General features: G+C 44.2%; 1 protein-coding gene across 2 annotated transcripts in view; it reads left to right on the top strand.

Annotated features, from left to right (window-relative positions):
* The first annotated feature begins 9,314 nt into the window (after positions 1–9,314).
* The window catches only part of RGS7BP (regulator of G protein signaling 7 binding protein), a 100,640-nt gene continuing 84,711 nt past the window's right edge, over positions 9,315–25,243 (top strand). Inside the window, exons 1-2 of one of the 2 annotated variants that reach the window (XM_032336144.1) lie at positions 9,315–10,162; positions 11,099–11,265. In XM_032336144.1, coding sequence (XP_032192035.1) covers positions 9,998–10,162; positions 11,099–11,265 — 332 coding nt within the window. In that variant the 5' untranslated portion in view covers positions 9,315–9,997. Of the gene's footprint in view, positions 10,163–10,369; positions 10,441–11,098; positions 11,266–25,243 lie in introns of those variants that run through there. The other variant, XM_032336145.1, reaches the window with a different exon arrangement.

The following is a 25,243-nucleotide window of genomic DNA, read 5'->3' as shown; positions in this document are numbered from 1 at the left end:
ATACGACGTGGCAGGGATACGTAGATATGTACTGACAGAGAACCGTCTCCAAAGACAACACCATTGAGCAGAAGATAGGTCCCAGAGTAACACATACAATGAATCATTTCTATGAAAATCTACACAACATAAACAATGCTGAATGACTACCTTCTTTTCAGGGAGATGTAAAATATACAACCATGTAACAGAAAATCTACACAGCAAACCACTAGGAAAGATTATATCTAGGGAAACAGGATAGGACCGAGGCTGGGATGGTACTCAAAGGGGACTTTGCCCTTATCTGCGCTATCATTTGTTTTAGTTCCTATTAATTATGTAATTATTGGAGAGACAAGGACAGTGGGAAATGAAGAGGGAGAGGGAGGAAGAGCGAGAGAGAAAGAGAGGATGAGAGGCAGCAAACAGGAACCAGGGACTGAAGCAAAGACAGGAAGCAGAATAGCCAGAAATGAGCCAGGGCACAGACAGATCAAAGGACAGTTAACCAACTGGCTCTGCAGACACAGCCTGTCCACTGCAGTGTTCCTTGGACATGTGCTTCAGCACACTTGGCAGGCCCAGAACCGTCCTCAAAGGAACCAAGTTGTGTTGGAAAGAGTGGCCACTGAAGACAGAGTTGGACAGTTGGTGCAGATCAGGTTTAGACCAGAGCCATGGTTGGCAAAAAAAAAAAAAAAAAAAAAAAAAAAAAAAGAGGTCTTGTCAACGGGCAGGAGGTTCCAGAAGAATCCATTAACAAGGCAGGCAGAACTCTGGCCAAAGGGTACATGTCCTGGGTATACAGAAGGCTCAAAGAGCTCTACACACTGAAGGTTAGATGTTTTTTTCTGTGGAGACTGAAATGCTTGCTGCTTTTTACCTCAGATAGTTCACAATGTTTTCTAGTCAGTTCTATTATGAGGTAATGCTCTCACTATAAAAACATCTTAAATTTCTCCCCAGTTCTTAGTGACCAGTCAGATTCCCAATCTACTTGGATTATTTTAATAGCCTAACGAATAGCTTCACTCTCTCTTCATTACAGTGCATCCTACCTACCACTACGAAATTCATTTTCTTAAATTATCACTTGCCTCTTATCAGATATTCACTTCACCAAGAAATAGCAGTCATTCTCTTTTGCCCACAGTCCATCCCAACACAGTGTCAGGATCAAACTCCTCTGTTTTGCTCTACAAGTTGGCTGCCATGAACTCCCTCTCTGCCCATAACCTGCATCACTGTTTTCTTAGATCACTGGAAGAGAGTCCCCAAGTCTACTCCTTCGAAAGTCTACAGAGTCAGTGGGAGACCTGAGTAGTCCCCTAGCGTTTCTTCTCAATGTGGCTTAATGATTGTCTTTCAAAGAAAATTGTTTTCTCTTCTTCTAACTACCATCCTCCTTTTCCTGAACCGAAGTACCTGAGCCATTTACCCTGCCTCCATGACTGGAACCCGATCACTCCCACACTAGCCCGTCTTCCTTCTGTTCAATTCAGTTCTGTTCAATTCAAATCAGGTTCTTCATGCACTCCACTCTTGTGCCTTTGCCCCTATTAGCCAACTCCTGGGCAGCTCTCCCCACTCCTTCATCTATCCAGATCCTACACATACCTCCATTAGGCTGCCTCTATCTCTACCACATAGCCTGTCCTAGTAATTGTACTAGTAATGTCCTAGTAGCCTATAGAGGTTGATCCCGTCTCTAAATTCCTGCAGTATTCATATACATCAGAAAATAACACTAATACAGATTTTACCATTCTTCTTTATTTCATGTATGCATGTATTCATCTCCTCAGTTCAAGTACCTGAGAACGAAGAACCATACCTTTGATTTTTTTGTATTCTCCGTAGTCAACATGTTCATGTGAATAGTGAATAGTTCATTGTTCATGGTGAATAACTACCATGATACCATAATTTGATGCATCCTATACTTGAGCACAATTAGCCTTCATGTATTATTTTAATCAGAACTCTTCTGGCTGCATATTGTGGTAACTCTGATCAAACCAACTGAATTTAAAAGGAATTTGGTTCACCTAGCTGAAATTATAGGTATAAATTAAGGCCAATTTAGATCCACCTATTCAAGTAATATTAAAAATCAGTATTTCTACAATGACATCAAAAAGAGTAAAACACCTAGGAATAAATTTAACCAATGAGGTGAAAGACACATACACTGAGAACTTTAAGAAATTGATTAAAGAAATTGAAGACACAAACAAATGGAAAAATATTGTGCTCATAGATTAAAAGAATTAATACTGTTATAATGTCCATGGTCTCCAAAGCAATCTACAGATTCAATGCAATCTCTATCAAAATTCTAATGGCATTTTCCACAGAAACAGAACAAAGAGACTCCCAATAACCCAAGCAATCTAGGAAAAGAACAAAGCTGGAAGCATCACACACCCTGATTTCAAACTATATTACAGAGATATCATAATCAAAACAGTATGGTATTGGCGTAAAAAGAGGATCACCAATCAACGGAACACAGTAGAGAACTCAGAAATTAGCACACACATATATGAACAATTTATTTGCGACAAAGGAGCCAAGAATATACAATGGGGAAAGGACAGTCTCTTCAATAAATGGTGTGAGCAAAATGGACAACCTCATGAAAAAGAATGAAACCAGACCCCTAACTCACACCACACTTAAAAATTAATTCAAAATGGATTAAAAATTTTAATGTTAGATCTAAAGCCATAGAAAATATATGTGACAGTTTCCTTGACATTGGTCTAAAGCCATAGAAAATATATGTGACAGTTTCCTTGACATTGGTCTTAGTAGTTTGGATTTGACCCCAAAAGTAAAGGCAACAAAAGTGAAAACAAACAAGCAGGATTACATCAAACTAAAAAGTTTTTGCATAGGGGCACCTGGGTGGCTCAGTGGGTTAAGCCTCTGCCTTTGGCTCAGGTCATGATCTCAGGGTCCTGGGATGGAGCCCCGCATCGCATCGGGGGCTCTGCTCAGCAGGGAGCCTGCTTCCCCCAGCCCCCTCTGCCTGCCTCTCTGCCTACTTGTGATCTCTCTCTGTCAAATAAATTAAAAATCTTAAAAAAAAAAAAAGTTTTTGCATAGCAAAGGAAACCATGAACAAAATGAAAAGATAACCTAGTGAATGGGAGAAAATATTTGCTAATAATCTATGTGATAAGAGGTTATTATCCTCTATACCTATATATAAAAAAACTCCTACAATTCAATAGCAGGAAAAAAAAATCCTACTAAAAAATGGGTAGGGGATCTAAATAGACATTTTTTCCAAAGAAGAGAGACAGATGGCCAAAGGGTACATGAGAAGGTGGTCAACATCACTCATCATCAGAGTAAATGCAAATCAAAATCTCTAGTAGATATCGTCTCACACCTGTTGGAATGGGCATTTTTCAAAGGCCAAGAAATAGGGGGCCTGGGTGGCTCAGTTGGTTAGGCAACTGCCTTAAGCTCAGGTCATGATTCTGGAGTCCTGGGATCGAATCCCACATAGGGCTCCCTGCTTGACAGGGAGTCTGCTTCTCCTGCTGACCTCTCTCATGTTCTCTCTCTCTCTCATTCTCTCTCTCTCTGTCTGTCTCTCAAATAATAGATAAATAAAATCTTGAAAAAAAAAAAAAAGAAATGACAAGTGTTGGTGAGGATGTGGAGAAAAGGGAACCCTCAGGCACTATTGGTAGGAATGTAAATTGGTGCAAGTTACCGTGGAAAACAGTGGGGAGACTCCTCAAAAAATTTAGAACTCCCAGCAAGTCCCTTCCAAGGAATTTCATTTTCTGAAGAAAATGATAATACTAACTCAAAAAGATACATGCACTGGGGCACCCGGCTGACTCAGTCAGTAGAGCATGTTACTCTTGAACATGAGTTCAAGCTCCACGCTGGGTGTAGAGCCTACTTAAAAAAAAAATTTTTAATAAAATTTAAAAAAATAAATTAAAAAGATATGCACCCATGTATTAACTACAGCATTCTTTAAAATATCAAGATATACAAACAATCTAAGTATTCATTGATAGATGAATGAATAAAGAAAACGTAGTATACACACACACACACACACACACACACACACACTCACACACACAGAGTAGAATATTATTCAGCCACCAAAAAGGAAATCATGCCATTTGCCACATCATGGATGGACCCAAAGGGCGTTATGCTAAATGAAGTGAGACAGAAAGACAAATGTATGATCTCACTTTTGTGTGGAATCCAAAAAGAGATAAAGAAAAAACCAAGCTCAAAGATACAGAGAAAAGACCAGTGGTTGCCAGAGGCATGGGGTGGGAGGGGCAAAAATGGTGATGGGAGCCAAAAGATGCAAAATCCCAGTTATAAAATAAGTAAGTTATGGTGACATCATGTCCAGCATGGCAAATATAGTTAAAACCACACTGCATGTGTGAAAATTGTTGAAGGAAACCTTAGAAGTTCTCATCACAAGAAAAATAATTCTGCAACTGTATATGCTGATGATATCAACCCTACTCACTGTGGTGACCATTTTGCAATACAGTTGATCCTTGAACAACTCGGGGATTAGGAGTGCCTACCCCCATGCAGTCAAACATCCATGTATAACTCTGACCACCCCAAAACAACTACTAATAGCCTACTGTTGACCAGCAACCTTACTGAGAACATGGTAGTCATTCAATACATATGTGTAAGCTGGATATGTACTGTATTCTTATAAAGCTAGAGAAAAGAAAATATTAAAGAAAATCACGAGAGAAAATATATTTACAGTACCATATTGCATTTATCCGAAAAAATCCATGCATAGGTGGACCCATGAAGTTCAAACTCGTGTTGTTCAACAGTGAATTGTTTATACCAATATGGAATCACTTAGCTATATACCCAAACCTAATACATTATATGTCAACTACATGAAGGAAGGAAGGAAGGGAAGGAGGGAGAAAGGGAGAAAGGGAGGGAGGAACAGACTCCTTCTCCATCTCTCCATTTTGTTTTCTTCTGAGTTGCCTCTCAGGCAGTCGCTTAACCCTGAGTGGAAAAGGCTGCCACCAGGAACTACGGGCTGTTATCCTACCACCCTAAGAAACCCAACACAAAGAAACAATATTAGGGTGAAATTACCTCTGACATAGGTCAACAATGGTTGACTGATGGCTATTTCATATGTTTCCACCCAAGAGTTCCAGAGTCCCCAGGGTCTAAAGTTCCTTGGCTCAGCTTCAATGTTATGCCCACTGTGATCCAATCACTGTGGCCACTAGAATAGACCACTCTTTTTGACCACATCTGAGACATGTGTCCATTCATGAGTTATGTCACAAGAATTGAGGTCAGACCGATTCCTCAAAGAAAACTTAAGGAGCTACTATCAGAAAAGGAGGAATAAAAATGGAGGAAAAACATCAGATGCCCACTGTGCATAAAACAGGAACAAAATGTGTCAATTTACCATGAAGGTATTGAAGACTCACTTCAGCAAACCTCACCTGCACAGGCTTTTTCAAAACCATTTATCTAGTTTCGTATTTACATTTTTCCATCTTTTTTTCTTACGAGTGAGTTTTATTTGCACTCTGACCCAAACACAGATCCAAACACATATAGATGGTATAGTAACCAGAGCAAAATATGCTTTCTTGTGCTTTATTTCCCATACAAAACAATGTAGCAGGGTTCTTTTTCTTTAAAAGGGGGCCTCCAAATTACATAAGCTTTGGGGCCCACAGACCGTGGATGTGCAACTAGTAAAAATACTCAAACCTATTTTTGAAACTAGTAAGTATGTATTCCCAGTATATTGTACTTCCTTCTGCGTTTAGTGGAATAAAGCATTTAGTAGGTAGTTTGCTCACTAAATTCTTTTCAACAACTCAATCTCTTTTGACACTAACAGGAAATAACCCGATCATTCCCTTCAAATCTCCCCAACTTCTCAGAGCTCGGCATCTTCATGAATATTTCTTTGCCTGGGTCACAGACCAACACAAATAAGGTCCTTTCTCACTTTTGCTCTCAGCTTCAGCTTCACTCCCAGGTGAAACCTGCCTCCCATCTGGGCATCTCTGGGTCTCAGTGTGGTTCCTTATAATAGATTTTTTTTTAAGATTTTATTTATTTACTTGACAGAGATCACAAGTAGGCAGAGAGGCAGGCAGAGAGAGAAAGGGAAGCAGGCTCCCTACCAAGCAGAGAGCCTGATGCAGGGCTCAATCCCACAACTGGACCCAGGGATCATGACCTGAGCTGAAGGCAGAGGCTTTAACCCACTGAGCCACCCAGGCGCCCTAGTGTGGTTCCTTATAGCCCCAACCTGAAGAAACTTCACAGACACTCCTAGTCACTCCTAACTAACATTTTTTAAAATTGCAAATCAAAATGAATTCTCTGAAATTACCAAACAGAGAATGTGAAAGGCGGATCTTATACTGGAGTGAATCTAGGATAGGAGATGGCGTCAAAGCAAATAAACCTACAGAGGACCCATTATTAGGGTTGTGCCGAAACTGGGTCTGGACGACCAGAAAATGTGCCCTTCTTATAGGGATTTCCAACTGCACTTTACCCTTCGATTTGGCAGTCAGACAGCCCCAGGAATGTAAATTCACGCTGTTCTGAGTGTGGGGGAAGGTGAGGGAACTAAGCCTGCCTGCTGCTATTCTGATTACAGCATTTGTCCCTGGGAGAGACAGCTTTGGCACGGATGCTACTTTTCTCCCCTCTCGGGAAAATGGCTCGGGCTGTGTATCAGGGAAGGCCAAGGGGCATCGACAAAGGTAATTTCTGCTTAATCCCCCAGCAGGTTTCCAAATCTGTAGTCCTTCAGATGTGGCATTGAGTTTGAATCCATTTTTTTCCCTCCCCCACCTCCTCCAAGAAATATGGCTAGAAACCGGGCAGCACAATTATGTCGCCTTTTTTCTTTTAATTTGTTGAAATTGTCTCTAGGCAGAAGAAGGGGGGAGTTGAAACCAGATGGTTGTAGTTGGAGTAGAAGCCTACTACTGAGGAGCTTTGAGACGCTCAAATCTGGTGACAGCCACTATCACCCCGCAGGGAAAAGGAGGAAACAAGAGAAAGGTGGCAAAAGATTTTCCAAAGAGTGACCATCAGCATCCTGTTTTCTTTATCCTCTGACCACACACATGTAAAACGGAGTCTCCTTTCCTTTAATTCCCCAAAGGGCTACCAACCTTGGGTTAAAGCCGACTTTAACTCCTGGGGGTGGAGGGGTGGAAAGGGTTCATTACTTGTTATGAAAGGGGTTTATGTTATCACCAGGACTTAAAACAGTTTACAAATGAGTATTATCCATTCTTTCTTAAGGCTCCTTAGCCTGCCTGTAACTACTTTGTCAGCATCCCCATGCTTCAATCACATGCTAGCAAATCTCACCGAATCATCTGAAGCGTTTCTCAACTTCTCCCTCCACACAGAAGCACAGAGAACATGGAAACTGAGGAAAGAGGAATTGTCAGAATGGGCTAAGAGTTATCTTTTATCTTCCTTTATCTCCCAGTATTTGGAGACACTCTGCCAACAGAAGAGCTCCACCCTGGTCTCCAAGTCATCCAAACACCTGGAGGGAAGGGAGCACACCAAGATTCTCAATCTTTGTAAAATACTAGGCAACTACAACTGAATATCCATCCAGATGTCCACCTGTTAGGGTTTTTTCTTCCCCAACGGCCAGTGTCCCCTTCACCACTAGTTCAACTCTCCAGCAGCAGCTGGGTGTTCTGGAATTCCTCTCCACCCTGCCCCTAACTGCCTGGAGTTAGCATCAGACTCCATGGTTTAAGGGCTCTGTCTCACACAACTGCCTACACTCCAGGGACCGACACGAGTACCAGGTCCACAGATTGCCCACACTCTGGTCGCACCTGAGACCCATTCAGAGGCTCCCACAAACCCCCCCTCAGATTGCATAATTTGTCAGCCTGACTCAAAGAACTTAGGAAAAGGCTTTAGTTACCAGTTTACTATAAAGAATGCAATGAAGGAAGAGATGCCCAGGGCAAGGTAGGGGATGTAGAGCTTACCACTTTCCCAAACCTTCCACACCTCCAACCTGGAAGCTCCCCCAGTCCCACTATGTAGTGGTTTTTATGGAGGTCGCATGATGTGGATATGATTCAGAAGGTTACCAGCTATTCATGATTACATCAATCTCTAGCCCTTCTCCTCTTCAAGAAAGTTGGAGATGGGACTGAGAGTACAAATGTCTAACCAATTCTTCGTCTTCCTGGTGACCGAAGGCTCCTATCACCCTTATCAACTCAGGAAATTCCAAGGCTTTTAGGAGCTCTGTGACAGGAACTGGGGACAAAGACCAAGTATCTTTCTTATCCCACTCCTTTATGTTTACCTATCTTGTTAAAAAAAGGCGGGGGGGGGGGGGGGGGGGGAGAAACACAATCCTAGAGACACCTTCCTTAAGGTGTCAGTCTTCCTATTTCTGGCACTCCCTCTGTGTGTACTCTCCATATCCTCTTAAGAGAGTGACCAGGAAGTCTGATTTGTTCTTCATGAGGCTGTGGGACACATAATTAGTTCCCCTGTGGTAGACCTCTTCATCTGTCCCCGCCAAACAAATCATTCATGAGAACAAACATTAGAGCAGAATGCCAATTCCCCCCTCCCTTCTGCCCACAAGAATCTTCAGATGTCAGTGGTAAAAGTGGACTTAAATGGCCCAGCAACTCACTCCCACCCCCCCCCCCTTTACATAGGCACCCCCTCCACTTTCCTGGACCACCTCCGCTCACTGATGTCTCATAAGGGAGACCTGGAGGCTCGCTCTTGTTATGTCTCCAACGGGAAACAGAACGGTCTGGACACTCTGGAACACAAGACCAGGAACGTTACTGGTGAAAACGGGAGGAGGACCGATTTGACTGAAACTGTGGGTTCTGCCCTACCGGCTGCTAGTCCCCTCCCTGTATGCCCAACAAAGACAAAACAAAAACAAAAACACAACTACACCAGCAACACACTCAGGGAAACAAGGCTTTCCTTTTAGGTCAATCAAGACATTTTTCTTTTGAATGAAAAACCACGCTTGCGCCTCCGTTTGGGCTTTGATTCTCTGTGGCCCCCAGATGGCCTGAGATGGTGAGGGCCTTCCACGCACACAGGTTGGTTTGAAAACCATGTTTAGGTCCCAGCATGTGGCAATGTGCTCCACTCTGATGACACTTTGCGCTTCTAAGAATAGCGCAGATGAAGTAATATTGCAACTGACGTTCCCGGGGATTTGATTGGGTAAGTGCATAAACTGTGGAGGGAGAAGGGGGGGTGGGTTCTCTGGCCGGATCACATTAGTATTCCCGTCCTATCAATGTGCGGGGCAGCGCACAACGTCAGGCGGACCGATTCCCGGCGTCTGCCAGTCCCGCCACGGATTCATTTGGGATCCTCAAACAGATGAGCCCGTAGAGACGGGGGATCAAGGCAGCCTATTAGAGCCGACTGCCTGCTTCGGGGACTGCCAGCCCTTCCAGGCCCGGCGACGGGGGGGCGGGAGGGGAAAGACGACGGAGCGCCGCTGCGGGAAGACACTGAAGCCGGAGCGACACTCGCAGCCCCCCCACCCCCACCTTACAGCGCAGGCTTTGAAAGCTGCTCCCCCATCTGAATGGAAACTCAGAACCGCCTGGCGGCGCGTTCCTCCTCGCCCAGCGTTGCGATCCATGCCGAGGGGAAGGTAGTGCGAGCCCGCGCCAGCGCCCAGCTCCCGGGACAGGGCCGGCAATGCTGCTGAGCAGAACTTGACCGAGCCCCTTCCTCGCTGCTCAGTGGAAGCGATGCTGCACGGCACAGCCAGCGTTTTCCCGGCTCTCCTTCAAGCTGAAGGTTACCCACCCGCGCAGCCAGCCCCAACCCTGTGAGCGCCGCGCCTCGATTCCCGGCTTCGGCTGCTTGGCGGCGCGCAGGGCAACGACCGGGCCGCCCGCGCCGGGGCGCACTGCACCAGCGGCTTCGGCTTGGTGGATGTGTATGCATGAGTTCTGCACCGAATGGGCGCAAAAAGCGCCCCAGCCGGTCCACCCGCTCCTCGATCTTCCAGATCAGCAAGCCCCCGCTGCAGAGCGGGGATTGGGAGCGCAGGGGCAGCAACTCCGAAAGCGCCCACAAAACCCAACGAGCCCTGGACGACTGCAAGATGGTAGGTGAAAACTGCGCCTTTTTTTTTCTTTTTCTTTTTTTCTTTCTTTTCTTTTCTTTTTTTTTTTTTTTTTTTTTTTTTTTTTGAGAGGAGGTGGGGGCATCTTGTATGTTAATCGTTTGCTTGACTGCCAGCCACTCCTCCACCCTCACCTCCTCCATGCCGATCACGTGCACATGCACTATTTTTAAATCTGCAGTCCCCAGATTCGGGGTGACACCCGGGTCGTAATGTCCCCGCAAAGAAGTGCCACGGCAAGGGTCTTAGGGTCAGCGGCTGTAAGTCATGCCTCTACCCCCTCAGAGAATGGTGGATAGGAAAGGCACGGTGAAGTGGCTTGCTCACCAGGGAGGGAGAGGATGGGAAGGAGGGGGTGCTGCTTTGTGGGGAGACAGCAGCAAATAAACCCAAACAGAGCACACGGGGCGCTGCAGAGGGGACGAAGGTTCCAGCGCAAAGGCTGTGGCCGGTCTTCCAGTCAGGATCCTAAGCCAGTCTCTGGTTCAGTGGCCTGGGAGGAGGTGAACCGTTTCCCTATTGCAACCTATCTTTGGCCTTCTTCCCCACGCAACTTAAAATCCTTATCTTAGCTGTAGTAAAGGGGATCATTATATGTGAGAGTTCCCAGCATCAAGCTCTAGTGACCTGGGAGTGGCATACGCTCTTGCTCTTCAGAAACTGAATTGGGGTGCGGGGGAGCGGGGCGGGGGGGGGGGGGCGGCGGGAGGACGTCTGGAAATACAGCTTCTGCGCCCGGACTTACTGATGAAAATAAACACTCGCCTTGGACAAAGAGAAACTTGCCATCTTTCTACCTTGATCTTTAAGCAGTCTGTAGCTGGAGACTTGTGGAGTTGGCTGAGGGGTCACTGAAAACCCATGTTTGTATACACCCAAATAGGAAATGTTCCTGAAAGAAAGTCAATTCTTTTCCAGCTTGTCCAGGAGTTCAACACGCAAGTGGCCCTGTACCGAGAGTTGGTCATTTCTATCGGGGACGTCTCTGTCAGCTGCCCCTCACTCCGGGCGGAAATGCACAAGACCAGAACCAAAGGCTGTGAAATGGCTCGTCAGGCACACCAAAAACTTGCTGCCATCTCAGGGTAGGAGACTCTTGGCATTATTTTTGCTCATTCGTATACTGATGCATGGATGCTGACAGTGATTTCTGGTGGTCAAGACCTCAGAAGTGATCTGCAAATCTGGGGTTTTAACCAATCACCCTGAGCCAGGACTCTTTCGAGAGCTGTAGACAGACTAACTAGGTGCCAAATTACAATCTGAAGGTTGTGTGATTCTTAAATATACATATATTCAAGATCTGGGTCATTACGTGACTTTTCTTTTTTAAAATTAACTGGCAATATGCTGTCCACATATCCGGACGCAGGGCTTCGGAATTTTTTTGCAGAATGTTGGCTGTCAAAATGAAGTTAAGTCATCACGCTTCGAGATTATTTGTCATCTGCTGAACATCTACGGCACGAAAGGCCAGTTCAGTAGAGAGAAAATCTTTGCTTAATCCTAGATTGACTAAACTATTTATACCATGAGATAAATTCCTATGATACCATTTAAAATAAAATCTCTAAAATAAAGTCTTGGATGTAAATTACTCTCCTCACTGTAGTGTATGAGAGGAAAGTTTTAACAGAAGAAAATTTTTATGAAGACTGGGGAAATTCACAAATCCATCTAAACCTAGGCTGTTCATGTGCCCCTCTCCATTATTTTTATCTCTTTTTATCCCCCTTATGGGTCCCAGGTCCTACTTTAGGTGCTAATACAGTGAGCAGAAACTTCTCCTCTGAGACCCCATCTACTTCTTCCTGATCTCTCATTATCAGGAAAGATGTTAGTCATGGATTTTGTCAACAGTTACTATACTCAAGTAAGAACACAGAGTGAGGAAACACAGGAATCCTTATAGAAATACATTAAGTGTTTGAGTCCATCTGGCTATAACCTTTATCTGTTTATCTGTGTATGTCTGTATCATAATCAAAGTTCAAGTCTATTAGACTAAGCTGATAATGTTGCAGATTAGTCATGTGTAGGAATTGAATCTAATTATCCATTTGAAGAAATCACTCTGTCATTTTTAATGCCAATAATATATGGCCGATAATATGTATCATGACTATATATATATATATATACACACACAGATTAGAAGGCCCTATGTTGCCTTTTTCAGTAACTGCATTTAACAAGTGGCATTTTATATCAAGAGAAAAGACACAGTATCTAATGTCCTTGAGATGAGACAAAAAGTGTATTACAAACCTATTTCATTTGGTAGAAATAGTTAGAACCCTCATCCTTTTCTGTTTTAACTGTTATACTGTGCCTAACAGGAAGTGAATCTGGGATTCCATCTAGAAGGTGAAGGGGATTCAGTGTTTAAGGAATTCGGGGGAAGAAATGCAGCTGTGATAAATCCCAGACAAGAAGGGAGGTAGAACAATCAGAAGCACAAAGGGGAACAGTGGTGGAAAAAAAACTGTAGAGAAACAATGATTCCGAAGGGAAAACAGCTTAACAACAGGAAATGTTATGCCCAGAGCTAAAGAGTAGCACCTTTGTCAACTTTGCGTCCAAGACTGTACGATGGGGTTATATTCAGGACCTCTCTAAGGAGAAACACAAACGGTGACAAGTTCTAATCACAGAAGATAGACTGGAGAAAGAAACAAAGAGTTCGATTTAGTCTGCATTACCAAACACAAGAATTTCAGGTCCTTCCAAACTTTCAGGAAAGAAGGAGTCTGAAACTACTGGCTCAAAGTTGAGTTTTGAGGATTTGAGATGGATTTGATATCTCAGGGGTTGGTAGCCCCTTGCTACTTACTTTTATGTTACCTGAGAGTTTATATTATTGGGAGCAGTTTTCTAAGACTTAGTGGGGAAAATATGTTGTTCTTAGAGCCTTGCAAAGATAAGGCCTGCTCTGTACAGTGTTTTAGGAGAGAATCTGAAACATTTTCTCCTTAAAATAATGAACACAATTTAACCTTCTTCCTTAAAAAAAAAAAAAAAAAAAAAAGACAGCATTATGACCAAAGGAAATCCCTTTAGCTTCTTACCATCTGGGTTTCATTAATGAAGGATGTGATGATTCTTCTCAGTGCAATTATGTTCCTAACATCGCTAGTTATGTTGGCTCTCATGTCAAGTTTAATGTTAAAGCTGGTAGGGAGACTGTAGTATTCACCTTAAACTCTGATGCAGGGTTAAGAAAAGCAAAGGCTCCTGGGGAATGTAGAAACAAAGCCTGGATTTCTTGAGCTCCCATCACTTGCCAGCACAATCCAGATAATTCATAGAATGATCCTCTGAGGGAGAGGTGATTATTATCCTTATTTTTACAAATGGGTCTCAAAGAGGTTAAGAAACTTGCCCAAAGTTACACAACTCAGAAGCGGTAGGACTGTGATTTGGCCCCACGTTGCATGCTTCTGAAATCCATGATCTTTCCTCTACATAATGCTGCCACTTGAAAAAGTATTATGTAAAAAGAAATGAAATACAAAAACACACTAACATATAGGTGAATCAGAAGAGTTCACTAAATCAAAGACAGCAGTTACAAAATGCCACATTATTATATGATTCCTTTTACATGAAATGCTCAGAAAAAGCACATCTATACACCTCAAAAAGGCGATTAGTGGCTGCCTAGATCTGGGTGGGAACAGGGAGTCACTGCAAATGAGCTTGAGGTAACTTTCTGGGGTGATAGAAGTGTTCCAAGATTGAACTGGTGATGATTGTACAACTAAATCATTGAATTGCACATTCAAAATGAGTGAAGTTTATGATGTGTAAAATATAACTCAGTAAGTGTCGTGTGAAAAGGTATGATCACCATCACCATGAATAATAACACTTGGCCTTATTCTTTTCTACATACACACCTTTTAGTGAAAGGGGTGGGAACTATAGGGATGGGGAAACAGAAAACTTGACTCTCCGTGCATTCATCAAGATGCCGGCCTGACACCTGTCACCTAAACTCCAGTGCTTTGCTTTGAGTAGGAACACTGGTGGGACAAAAGCAAGACTTGGAGGAGTAAATGAAATGACTTATTTCTTAACCAGCACAGACCCCCTCCTTTCCTGTTTATCACTTGGCACTGAAGCCAGAGGAGGGAGACTGGGTTGAAGGTAGGACAGGGTAAAAAGAGGACGAGGCAAGATAAAGAAGAGGAGAAAAGCCCATGAGTTTTGATTAAGCCACAGATGCTTAGACCCCTCCATCCTTAAATGACACCCTCAGGGAATGGTGACCACAAGAAAACTGAGACTGTGTCTCTCACTAGCCAGCCCTGGGGAAGAAGGCCATCATCACAGACATCTTTACAACAGCTTTTCAAACTGTGTCTAGATCAGCCAAAGTTGCAGTATATCCTTTTCTTTCAAAGGCAGCTGATGTTTTCTGGACAGAGCCAGCCAGGTGAACCCCCAGTCTCTTCTGCCTGGTATGAGTGACCACAGCTACTGTCCCTTTACGATGCTGATCCCCTCATTGGTACTAAAGCTAAGAGGGGCCTCAGGGATCCCTTGCTAGAATCGTCCCCAAACTTGTTTTAGCAGCAGAATCTTCCTTCTGTCTACATGTGCAAAGTCAGACTTAGAAGGCAGATTTCAAGTGGCATTGCTCTGTGTGTGTGTGTTTGTGTACATACACACACACATCAGGGGTAGGTGGCTACTGGGGCCCGACTTTGGACTTCCTTCTCAAAACGACTTCCGAAATACCTCTGAAGAATCCCTAGGCCTTCAGGGCACAGAGTGTACTCATACAGCACCATTTCCTTGTTTCGTATTTGAGGAGATTTAGAGGCTTTCAAGCAGCTTTAGAGGCAACTTGGGCAAGTGTATGTGAAGACTTAGCATTTAGGCAGACCTCGCAGAGAACCATCTTCTGTGACCTTGATGGAACTACTTCACTGTCTCAGTCTCGATTCCCTTCTCTGTCAACTGGCTGTCATGCTCCCCACGGAGTAGTTGAGAGCGTCTGTGGGGCCAGGTAGGTGACTCCCAGCCTCCAGAAGTTACTCTGCCAATCCAAGGCTGCTCTAAGACTGGAGCCCATGCCCATCGCTCCGCGGTCTGGCGCCAGTTCCATCAAACATGTCCTGAGATCCAAGAGAAAAGAGCACAGCATATGCGCGCAGGCTAGGAACGGCCCCAGAGGAGCCTGGGTCCTCCAGCAGATGCCGGGAGATAATGCTGTGGCCGGTGGGCTGGGCGTTGGGCAGACAGGCACACTGGCCTAAGTACACAGACTATGCCTGTGTTCAAATCTCAGCCCTGCCTTTTTACAGATAGTGGAACCTCGGATAAGGGCAGATACTGTCCTTCCCTGTCTCCGTTTTCTCATCAGAAAATGGGGTTAATAGCTAATGAGACTGAATCATACAGTATTGTTAAGGACTGAAAGTGAAGATACATCAAGCACTCAAAAGACTGACTAGCACATGGTTACACTATTATGAAGTTCAGATTGTGTTCAGGTAATTATTCATAAGACATGCAAAATTCAGGACATCATGATGCACTTATATGAAAAATAAATGTATCCATCAAATATTTTTCAAATACTTTGGTTGAAATAAATTTTTGTTTATCTTAGTTCCTTACATTATGTTTGGAGGAATCTTCTAGGTTGAAGCTTCCCAGATGGCTATCAAAAGGCTTCAATTTATTTTTTTATTTTTATTTTTTTTGAGAGCATGATTAAAGGGGAGAGACAGAGGTAAAGATTATCTTAAGCAGGCTCCACACTCAGCATAGAGCCAGACATGGGCCTTGATCTCACAGCCCTGAGATCGTGCCCTGGGCCAAAACCAAGAGTCAGATGCCCAACCAACTGAGCCACCCAGGAGACCAAAGGCTTCTTTAATACCTTAAAAATATATGGATATGTGAGGGTTCAGAAGTAATTTAGAAAGATTTTCTTTGCATAACTCAAACTGTATTCCTCATAAATTACATATTTATAAAAATATTTTGGCCTAGCTCTGGTACAGGCTGTGTGACATTGGACAAGTCTGTTAAATTCTCTGCACACCTCAATGAAAGGGCTGAACTGAGGGACCTGAGTCTTCTAGCTTCATCATTCCAGTGTTCTGTGTTAATTCAGGGTGAATCACAGACGTTGGTTACAGAACTAAGCTATAAAAAATAAAATAAGCATCATGCATGAAGTTCGATGATTGAATTCCAGAGACAATTTGTTGAGATGTGAACACATGGGATCACAAGGAGAATCTTAATTTTCTAATGGATTCTGAGAATAATGTAATGAATATCATAGAGATTCATACCCAGAGATTTCAGATTTTTTTCCTCCAGCAATTGGTTTCCGACCAACCACACCTAGTTTACTCTTCTTTTCTGCTTCCACCTCTCCTCCTGGTTTTTTTTTTTTTCCTTTTGGTGTGTTTTAGTTTTGTTTGACTCCTATTTGACTTTTCTGCCCCATTTTTTCCAGTCCCACTTTTAGCTGGTTCTTATTTGTTCCTTGTTCTGTTTGGTAGGAAGTCAGGAGGGCAGGGAGAGGGAGAATTCAGATTGGCAGCTTGCTCAGTAATGCTTCCTTTCCACGGCGAGGCTGACACGGCAGCCAGTACATGGGGTGGGAGAGTATGGAAGTGCTTGGTGAGCCTGGAGGCAGCCTCCTCAGCTTTCTTAATCCACGTGATGGAGGAGGCCTTATTAGTCCCAGAGGCCTGGTTGGCAAGCCTGCCACGCCACCCACTCTGTCCTGTGTGTTCCCTTTCTATTACAGGTGTTTTTGGTTTAAAAATGTTAACTCTCACTGGTCAGATAATGAAAGGGGAGTTCCATATGCTATCCATCAAAGGGAAGGACCGGAGAACAATTCTCTATTAGTGTGCTAGGGCTGCAGCGACAAAGTAGGCCCCAGTGGGTGGCAGAAACATCACGAAGTTCTTGTCGCACAGAAGGAGGCTGCACATCCAAGATCAAGGTGTAGGGAGGGGTGGTTCCTTCTGAGGGTTGGGAGGAAGAATCTGTTCCTCTCTTCTAGCTTCTGGGGGTTTGCTGACAATCCTGCTTGTTCCTTGACTTGTTGAAGTGCCTCTGTCTTCATTTTCATACATCCCTCCCCCCGCCCGCCGCCATGTATGTGTGTGGATCCAAATTTTTTTTCTCCATAAGGCAACCAGTCATATATCAGTCATATCAGATTGGGGGCGCCTGATCTATTCTGATCTGACTTCACAGTAACAGGACTAATTGCATCTGCAACAATGTATTTCCAAAGAAGATCTCATTCTTAGGTACTAAGAGTTAGGACTTCAACATACGAATTTAGGGCTGAGGAGACTTAATTCAACCCAGAGCAAATACCTTTGGCCCATCTGTAGGAGAATGAACACTTTGGGTTGTTGGGCCCAATGAGAATGGAGGTAGAGCTCTGCCCAACACCTCCACACAAAGACTCCCCAGTGCCCAGTGCTTTATCATTTGCAAGACTTCACTTAGCTCACATTAGGGGTGGAGTTTGGGACCAAGGACTAGATCCCTTTCTGTATGCAATAAATGTGATCACAAAGGTACTGAATCCCCAATATGGTCAGCCCTTGGCTCTAATTAATTTAGCTACTAGTGTATAAACGTGGAACCAAAATCCAGCTGCAGGACAGAATATCTGGAGGGAGGGGGATAGGAGAGCCTCTTGACAGTCCACATACACGGTGTTCACATTCTCTCGTCTTCTTGGCTAGAAGTCGGCCGGTGCTGGTGGTCTCTCCATAGTACTAATATTGTTGCTTAAGAACCATAAGCAACTGACACAGTACTGACTCAGACCAAATTAAAGAACAGTGTTATGGGGCGCCTGGGTGGCTCAGTGGGTTAAGCCGCTGCCTTCGGCTCAGGTCATGTTCTCAGGGTCCTGGGATCGAGTCCCACATCAGGCTCCTTGCTCAGCAGGGAGCCTGCTTCCTCCTCCTCTCTCTCTCTCTGCCTGCCTCTCTGCCTACTTGTGATCTCTCTCTGTCAAATAAATAAAATCTTTAAGAAAAAAAAAAAAAGAACAGTGTTATTATTAGCCACAAAATGACAGGTGATATGGAATCTAGACAGGGGCTCTCCCGTTGCCTGTTGAAGTCAGCCTTTTTATGCTTTGAACAGATCTAGTGACCTTCACCCTGCTAGAGCATTCTTAACAAATGCACCAGTCAGAGAGAAAATTAAATTAAAATGAACTTTCGGAAAATTTACTGTCACTTTATTATTTAGATGGTGAAGTACAAGAGAGCAAAGCCGTGCTTCATTCATGCTTGCTCCCTGTGTGCCAAGTCAGTGAGGATGTGTCCCTTCTGTTCGTTCATTAACTTTAGTTGGTATTGTAAAACCTATTCCAACAAAGACTTCAGTAAGAACTGACCAGTTAGACTAACTTACATTTTATGATGTATCTATTACTTTGGACCATTATTTCTTTGTGATTTGTAGCTGTAAAACCAGTATGTTGCTTTTAAACAACAGAAGACTTAAAAAGCACACTTAAGGGGTGCCTGGGTGGCTCAGTCGGTTAAGTGCCTGCCTTGGGCTCAGGCCCTGATCTCAGGGTCCTTAAGTTCCACATCAGGCTCCCCCTGACCCCTCTCCCGTCATGCTCCCTCTTTCTCCCTCTCAAATAAATAAAATCTTTAAAAAAAAAAAAAAAAGGCACACCTACAAGCACTTTCCAAGGCGTAGGTATTCATTATTACAATGGATCAGCAGACAGGGTGTTATTTTAAGGTTACTCAAGTCAGGTTTAAAGTTATTTGATAAAATATCACCCTAACATCTATCTGCTCAGTGGATATGGAATAGTTGAATAATGATTTTTCCATTAGGATCGCCCTTAAAAGCCATCTTCTAAAAGGATATGTACATAAAGCACAGCTCAAGAGCGGTAACTATATTCATTTATTTCCTCTGCTCTACAAGACAAGACTTTAAAAAAAGCAAAAACCACATGAAAAAACATTTAATTGCTTGTCTATATCCATATATGCCCATATGTATAGTCCTTGTCTATATGTATATATGCATGTATTTATATATAAACAAATACTCAAATTGGTCAAAAAGACTCTTGTTAGTGTAAAGTGTCTGAGCCTTTAAATGGAAGAGCTGATTTAGCAAATAAAGGTTCCCCCACCAGCTTAACAAAAATCAACTTAATATTTGTGGCTGGAAGGAAACTAATCATCTACAACCATTTAACTGAGTTTGAGCAAAGGTGGGGATATATGGATGAATCCAGAAGTCAAACCCCTAGTGTATTCTGTAGGCACGAAGAATGAGTGAGTCAGTAAATAATAAATCCTCCTCTCCTGTCAGGTAGTAAACTCTGTGAGCTTTTATCTTCTGCAGTGTCCACTGTCTCTCTCCTCTCCTCTCCTCCGCATTTCTGAGGTCACCCTCTTAGCTCACAGATGGTGTCCCCGAGGCCATCAAGCACCGCACTGTCTCCCAGTTGGTCTCCATACCACCCGTCTCTCACCTCTTCTTTTCAACTTATTCACTAGTTCTAGATGAATGCTCCTGTCATTTTCTTCCGATCTTGCCACTTCTTTGCCTTTGAACTTGAAGTCCTTGCCCATTACCTAAAGCAGTGTTTCTTCAAAGCTCATCCTCCCAGACTGGCGGTCTCAGAATCACCGGTGCCCTCACAGCTAAAGAAGCAACATCTCTAGAGAGTAAGGGGTGGAAATTCCAATTTTTAACAAGGACCACCCCATTCCCCCCGGGGATTCCTGAACATGCTAAACATCAGGGCTGGCAGCCTAAAGCCGTGATTCTCAACTTGGGCTACACACTGGAACCACCTGGAAAGCTTTAAAAAATTGCTGATGCACGAGGGCCATCCCTAGAGTTTTTGATTTAAACGATCTGGGATGCAGCCTGGGTGTTGAGATATTTTTTTTTAAAGCTCCCCAAGTGGGCATCTGTATCAAAGTGGCTTACATTTGGCCGCATTGAACAAAAAATTCAAAGAAGCAGTTGCTTAAAGACACCAGGATTTCTTCTGTCACAGAAAAGCAGCCCCAGAATGGGAATTCAGAACCGGCGCGGGGCTCCATGAAATCATGGCTCTTCTGCTCCCTCTTAGCATAGGCCTTCCACCCTCAACGTGACTTTATGATGCAAGATTATGACAGAAGCTCCAGCGAGCAGTCCCAAGGAAAGGGTAAAGAGGGGAAAGGCCACACTTCGCAGCTGGGTCAGCTCTTTTTAAATAAACCCAAACGCTTCTTCCAGAACTGCATCCCGTGCTCCCACCTAAGCACAGGGGAGACTGGAAGTGTATTCTTCTCTGACTGGCACCTTGACTAGAAAGGAAAGGGAGAGAATGGATACGGGCCAACCACTAACTCTCTGGGCCACAGCACCCAAACTGTATTCCTGGGCTCTTCTCCTACCATCTGATGTGAATTCTTTACCTCCTCAAACGGATCGACTTCTTATTCCCTGAAAGTATATAAAGGATGGTCCCCGTCCTATCAGTCTGCATCGGTGGGTTCTCTCTATATAACTTACCCTTCAGACATTTTTTTAAAGGTTTTATTTCTTTATTTGACAGAGAGAGACAGCAAGCATAAGCAGGGGAGTGGGAGAGAGACAAGCAGGCTTCCTGCTGAGCCGGGAGCCTGACACGGGCGAGATCCCAGGACCCCGGGATCATGACCCGAGCTGAAGGCAGACACGTAACCAACGGAGCCACCCAGGTGCCCCAACCCTTCAGCCATTAAGAGAGATCATTTACTCTCCTGAATGTCAAGGTCTTATGTGTAGTCTCCTGATAGCCCACCATACTCCTCACACCGAAATGCCAGACAGAAGGGAGAGTCCCAAGGGGATTAACAAACCTCTCCCACTTTAAATGGACCTGTGGAAAAGGTAAGAGGTGCAGGAACCACTGGGGAGGGCAGGAAGTTCGGCAAGGGTACGGTTGAAGGGGATTGAGTATAATCTCCAGACAGGATGTGAAACGGGATGGGGGCTGCAGGGAGTATAAGCAGCAGCACTCAAGAAATCAATTTGAAAATAACTACCTGAGACTGAGCAAGGCTCCTTTTGGAAGGATTTTATAACTTCCTTTAATAAACTAAAGAAAGAATATCATCAAGGAGTTAAAATCTGACGGGCTATCAAGAATTAAAGGTAGAGGGGCGCCTGGTGGCTCAGTGGGTTAAGCCTCTGCCTTTGGCTCAGGTCATGATCCCAGGATCCTGGGATCGAGCCCCGCATCTGGCTCTCTGCTCAGCAGGGATCCTGCTTCCCCCTCTATCTCTGCCTGCTGCTCTGCCTACTTGTGATCTCGCTCGCGCTCTCTCTCTCTCTCTGTTAAATAAATAAATAAAATCTTTAAAAAAAAAAAAAAGAATTAAAGGTAGAGAGGCAGTGCTTTCTGGTTATAAGGATAGGCTGCGGGACAACCTATGATCAAGATTGCAGTGAGGCCATTAGGAGAAACTGAACTAGAAACTCATCTAAACTATGTGAGGCAGCAGTTAGGTCCTAAAATGCATTTAACCCATTGTTTCCTAAATTATAAACCCGTGCAACATAGAACAGTGTATTCTACGGGGAAAATATATTCTTTTTGCAACTCAGAAAGTTTCCTCCCTGTCTGGGAAACTATTTATAGAGCACCCAACATATGCCACGTGCTTTTCTAGGTGCTGGAGATACAGCAGTTCTGAACAGAATAAAGAAGGTTCCTGCCTTCTTGGTTAGGGTGATCAAGAAGTGCTATGGGTCTGAACGTTTATGTTCCCACACAGCTGCTACGCTGAAAACCTAATACCCAAAGTTATAGTATTGATAGGTAGGGCCTTTGGGTGAAGCTCAAGCCATGAGGGGGAAACCTTCATAAATGGGATTAGGGCCCTTATAAAAGGGGCTCCAGAAAGATCCCTCGCTCCTTCCACCATGTGAGGCCACAGCAAGAAGGCACCAGCTATGAACTGCGAAGGGAGCCCTCACCAGATGTTGACCATGTGGCACCTTGGTCTTGGACCGCCCAGCTTCCAGACCAATAAGCAATAAATTTCTGTTGTTGCAAACCACCCAGTCAGTCCACAGTTTGTTATAGCAGCCTGAATGCACTGAGTGAAAACGAACAGGCAAAGGGGACTGCAATTCAGAGAGTGATAAATGCAGTGAAGAAAAGAGAATGATAGGATTAAAGATTGATGGAGGACTATGGGTAGTTCTTCTCCAATGGGGTTTTCAGAGAACTCCCCGCCCCCCAGCCCTGCACAGGATGACATTCTAACCTAGTATCTGACCTTGAGAAGGTGCCAGTTAGGTGATGATCTGTGAGAAAAGTACTTTGGCCAGAGAGAAGAGGAAATGTAAAAGCCCAGACATTAACTGACCTAGTCATGTCTAAGGAGAAAAAAAAAAAAAAGAACAAATTATCAGTTTGGAATTATCTTTGGCTGCAAATAACACAGATAGAATTTCAGTGACTTAAACACAGAAGCGTTTCTTTTCTCACATCATTAAAAACTCAAGGGTAGGGAACAGTAAACATTGGTTTGTGATGCAAAGAGATCAGGTATGAGATGTGAGAGGTCCCAAGACTGCTGCTCCAGCTCTAGAAATTGTGTCTTCATTCCCAGCAGGGAGTAAAAGGCAAAGATGTAAATAATTAAATGCATCCTTTCTGACAGACTTTCTCAGAAGCCTCACACAGAACTTCCATGAGCAGGTCACTGGCCAGGACCAGGTCACATGGATCTCCCAATCACAGGTTTCATGATCTGACTCACATACATCCCTCACCCTACTAACTGTCCAGTGGGGACAAAATGTCCCAGGCTGTAAGCCAAAGTGATGCTTCCTGAGGCCTAGGACGGGATCTTTAGCAAGACTGGGGATGGGTAGGGAGCTTGGACATGACACATGGGGAAAGGGCTGCTACAGTGGGGAGAAATAAGGAGGCGGCAACCCCTCACTGTCTATCAGCTCCCTTCTTCCATTTTCTTCTTGCTTTGTTTGTTCATTCATTTATCCGTGAAATCCTGAACACCTACTGTGGACCAGGCACAGTGCTAGGTTCTGGAAATATAAAGATAGATACAACCCAGCTCTGCTTTTGTGGAACTTAGGGGCTAGCATCTGTGTAGAGACACACATGTCAATAGGTCATCACAGAACATGGCATGGGCGATGCGATAGAGATGTGCAGGTGATACAGGACAGACACAAGGGAGGCAGTGATCAGCTCTGCTCAAGTGACTGTAGCCAGGAAACAAGACTTCAGAAAGGGGATGGTGGCGCTTGGACCAAACTTTGAAGAACAAGCAGCAATTCCTTTCTCTTTAATTTGTGTGGCTGCTGGCTCCCTGCCACAGAGTCAATGTTTCTGTCTTGAACCAAGGGAAAAGAGAAATAGCAATGTCCATGTGAGAACCATCGATGTGCAGTACACTTTCACGAGGACATGCGTTCATCTGAAATAGTATCTACTTAGTCCAGGGAGAGGTTTTCAAGTCTGATATTTTGGCTAAGAAATGCACCCACCTCAAAGTCGCAGGGATTAGACTACAGGGGTCTAATCATAGACCCAACTATATAGGTAGCTGGGCACTGGGGTTATCTCAGTAGTTGAATCATATGAGGACTATGGTCTTTGGGCTTCTGTTGTTTTCATTTTTCATATTTTCTTAAAATATTTGAGGTGGGGGGGCACATGCAGGCCCACACAGAGGGGAGGGGCAGAGGGGGAGAGAGTCTCAAGTAGACTCCATGCAGCATGCAGAGCCTGATGTGGGGGCTCGATCCCACAATCCTAAACTGAAACCAAGAGTCGGATGCTTAACTGACTGTTCCACCCAGGCAGCCCTGGTCATTGGGATTCTTGGCACTGTTCCCTCCTGCCTCCACTAGAGTGGGGCCACCCACAGCCAGTGAGGCTTCAGGGCTCTCTCTTGAATCCAGAGGAGACACACCTGGAGGCTTTCCAGCACACCCAGGATACTATTTTCCTAATTCTCACTTTGTAGTGCATTTATGTTGAGAAAGTTGAGATGTTTGGTTAATTGCTGGGGCTGGGGTTTCAACACTGGTCTTTATTCTTGACACTATGCCAGGCTATTCACCAGGTGGTTTTCTTTCTTGGAATGGCTCTCAAATTGGCCTACCTGCCTTCCTTCCCTTTCTCTGCCACTAAATACTATTTCCACTCAAAGCCTCTGCCCTCCCTTGGACACACTTCAAGACAAGGACCTCTTCACCTGGCACACAGCTGAGTTTGAAGGCTTTTAAGGTTTACTCAGCTAGTAAGAAGAGGAAAACAAGCAGGAAGGAAAAAAATAACAACACAGTTAGGTCTTTCTGAAGCCGCCAGCAGAGTGTGAATGGACCTCGGCTCTGCATTCTGGAAGCCTCAGCACTTCTCTCTGAGCCCCAACTCTTTCAGACTTTCTTTCTCCATGTTAGGTCTACTAAGATCTTTCCATTCTTAGGAACCTTCTTTCCTGCTTGCCCGTGCAAGTCCTAAAAAGGAGTACATGCCATCAGACTTTCATTCAGGCCTGTGTAGGCTGAATTCTGGGTTTCAGGAACCAACATGGTTGGTGTGAGTAGGACATGTGAGTAGGAGTGGGACACCCCATGACCACAGTGACACTGACAGCCTAAGGCGTCATTGAGCACAGGGGTCAAGAGAGAAATGGAAGTGAGGAATGCTATCGAGTGTGAAGGGACTCAAAGGACAGAAAACTTCCCACTGAAGAGGTGATGGGTACACCCAAGAAAGGAACATTCAAGCCAAAGAAAAATATAGGAAGAACTCAAAGGAACAAGATTGGAAAGATATCATCAGACCCATCTCAAAACACCCCTTCTTAAAATATCCCAATCCTTGGCCAGTGAACCCACAAGAGCCCATTTGCCAAGCAAATGGAGTTTAAAATCACCGTAGTTATTATCTACATTGCCCCCCTCAACAGAGTTCCAGTTTTTAGCCAGAATGACAGCTTGTTAGAGCTTCAGGCTCTGAATCTTGGACTCTTTTATTCCCTTAGTGGGTCTAATTTG

The sequence above is a fragment of the Mustela erminea genome, chromosome 3 (assembly GCF_009829155.1).
Source record: "Mustela erminea isolate mMusErm1 chromosome 3, mMusErm1.Pri, whole genome shotgun sequence".
In the NCBI taxonomy this organism is placed as follows: Eukaryota; Metazoa; Chordata; class Mammalia; order Carnivora; family Mustelidae; genus Mustela; species Mustela erminea.
Note: the sequence above shows the minus strand (reverse complement) of the source record. Positions and strands in the feature narration are given on the sequence as shown.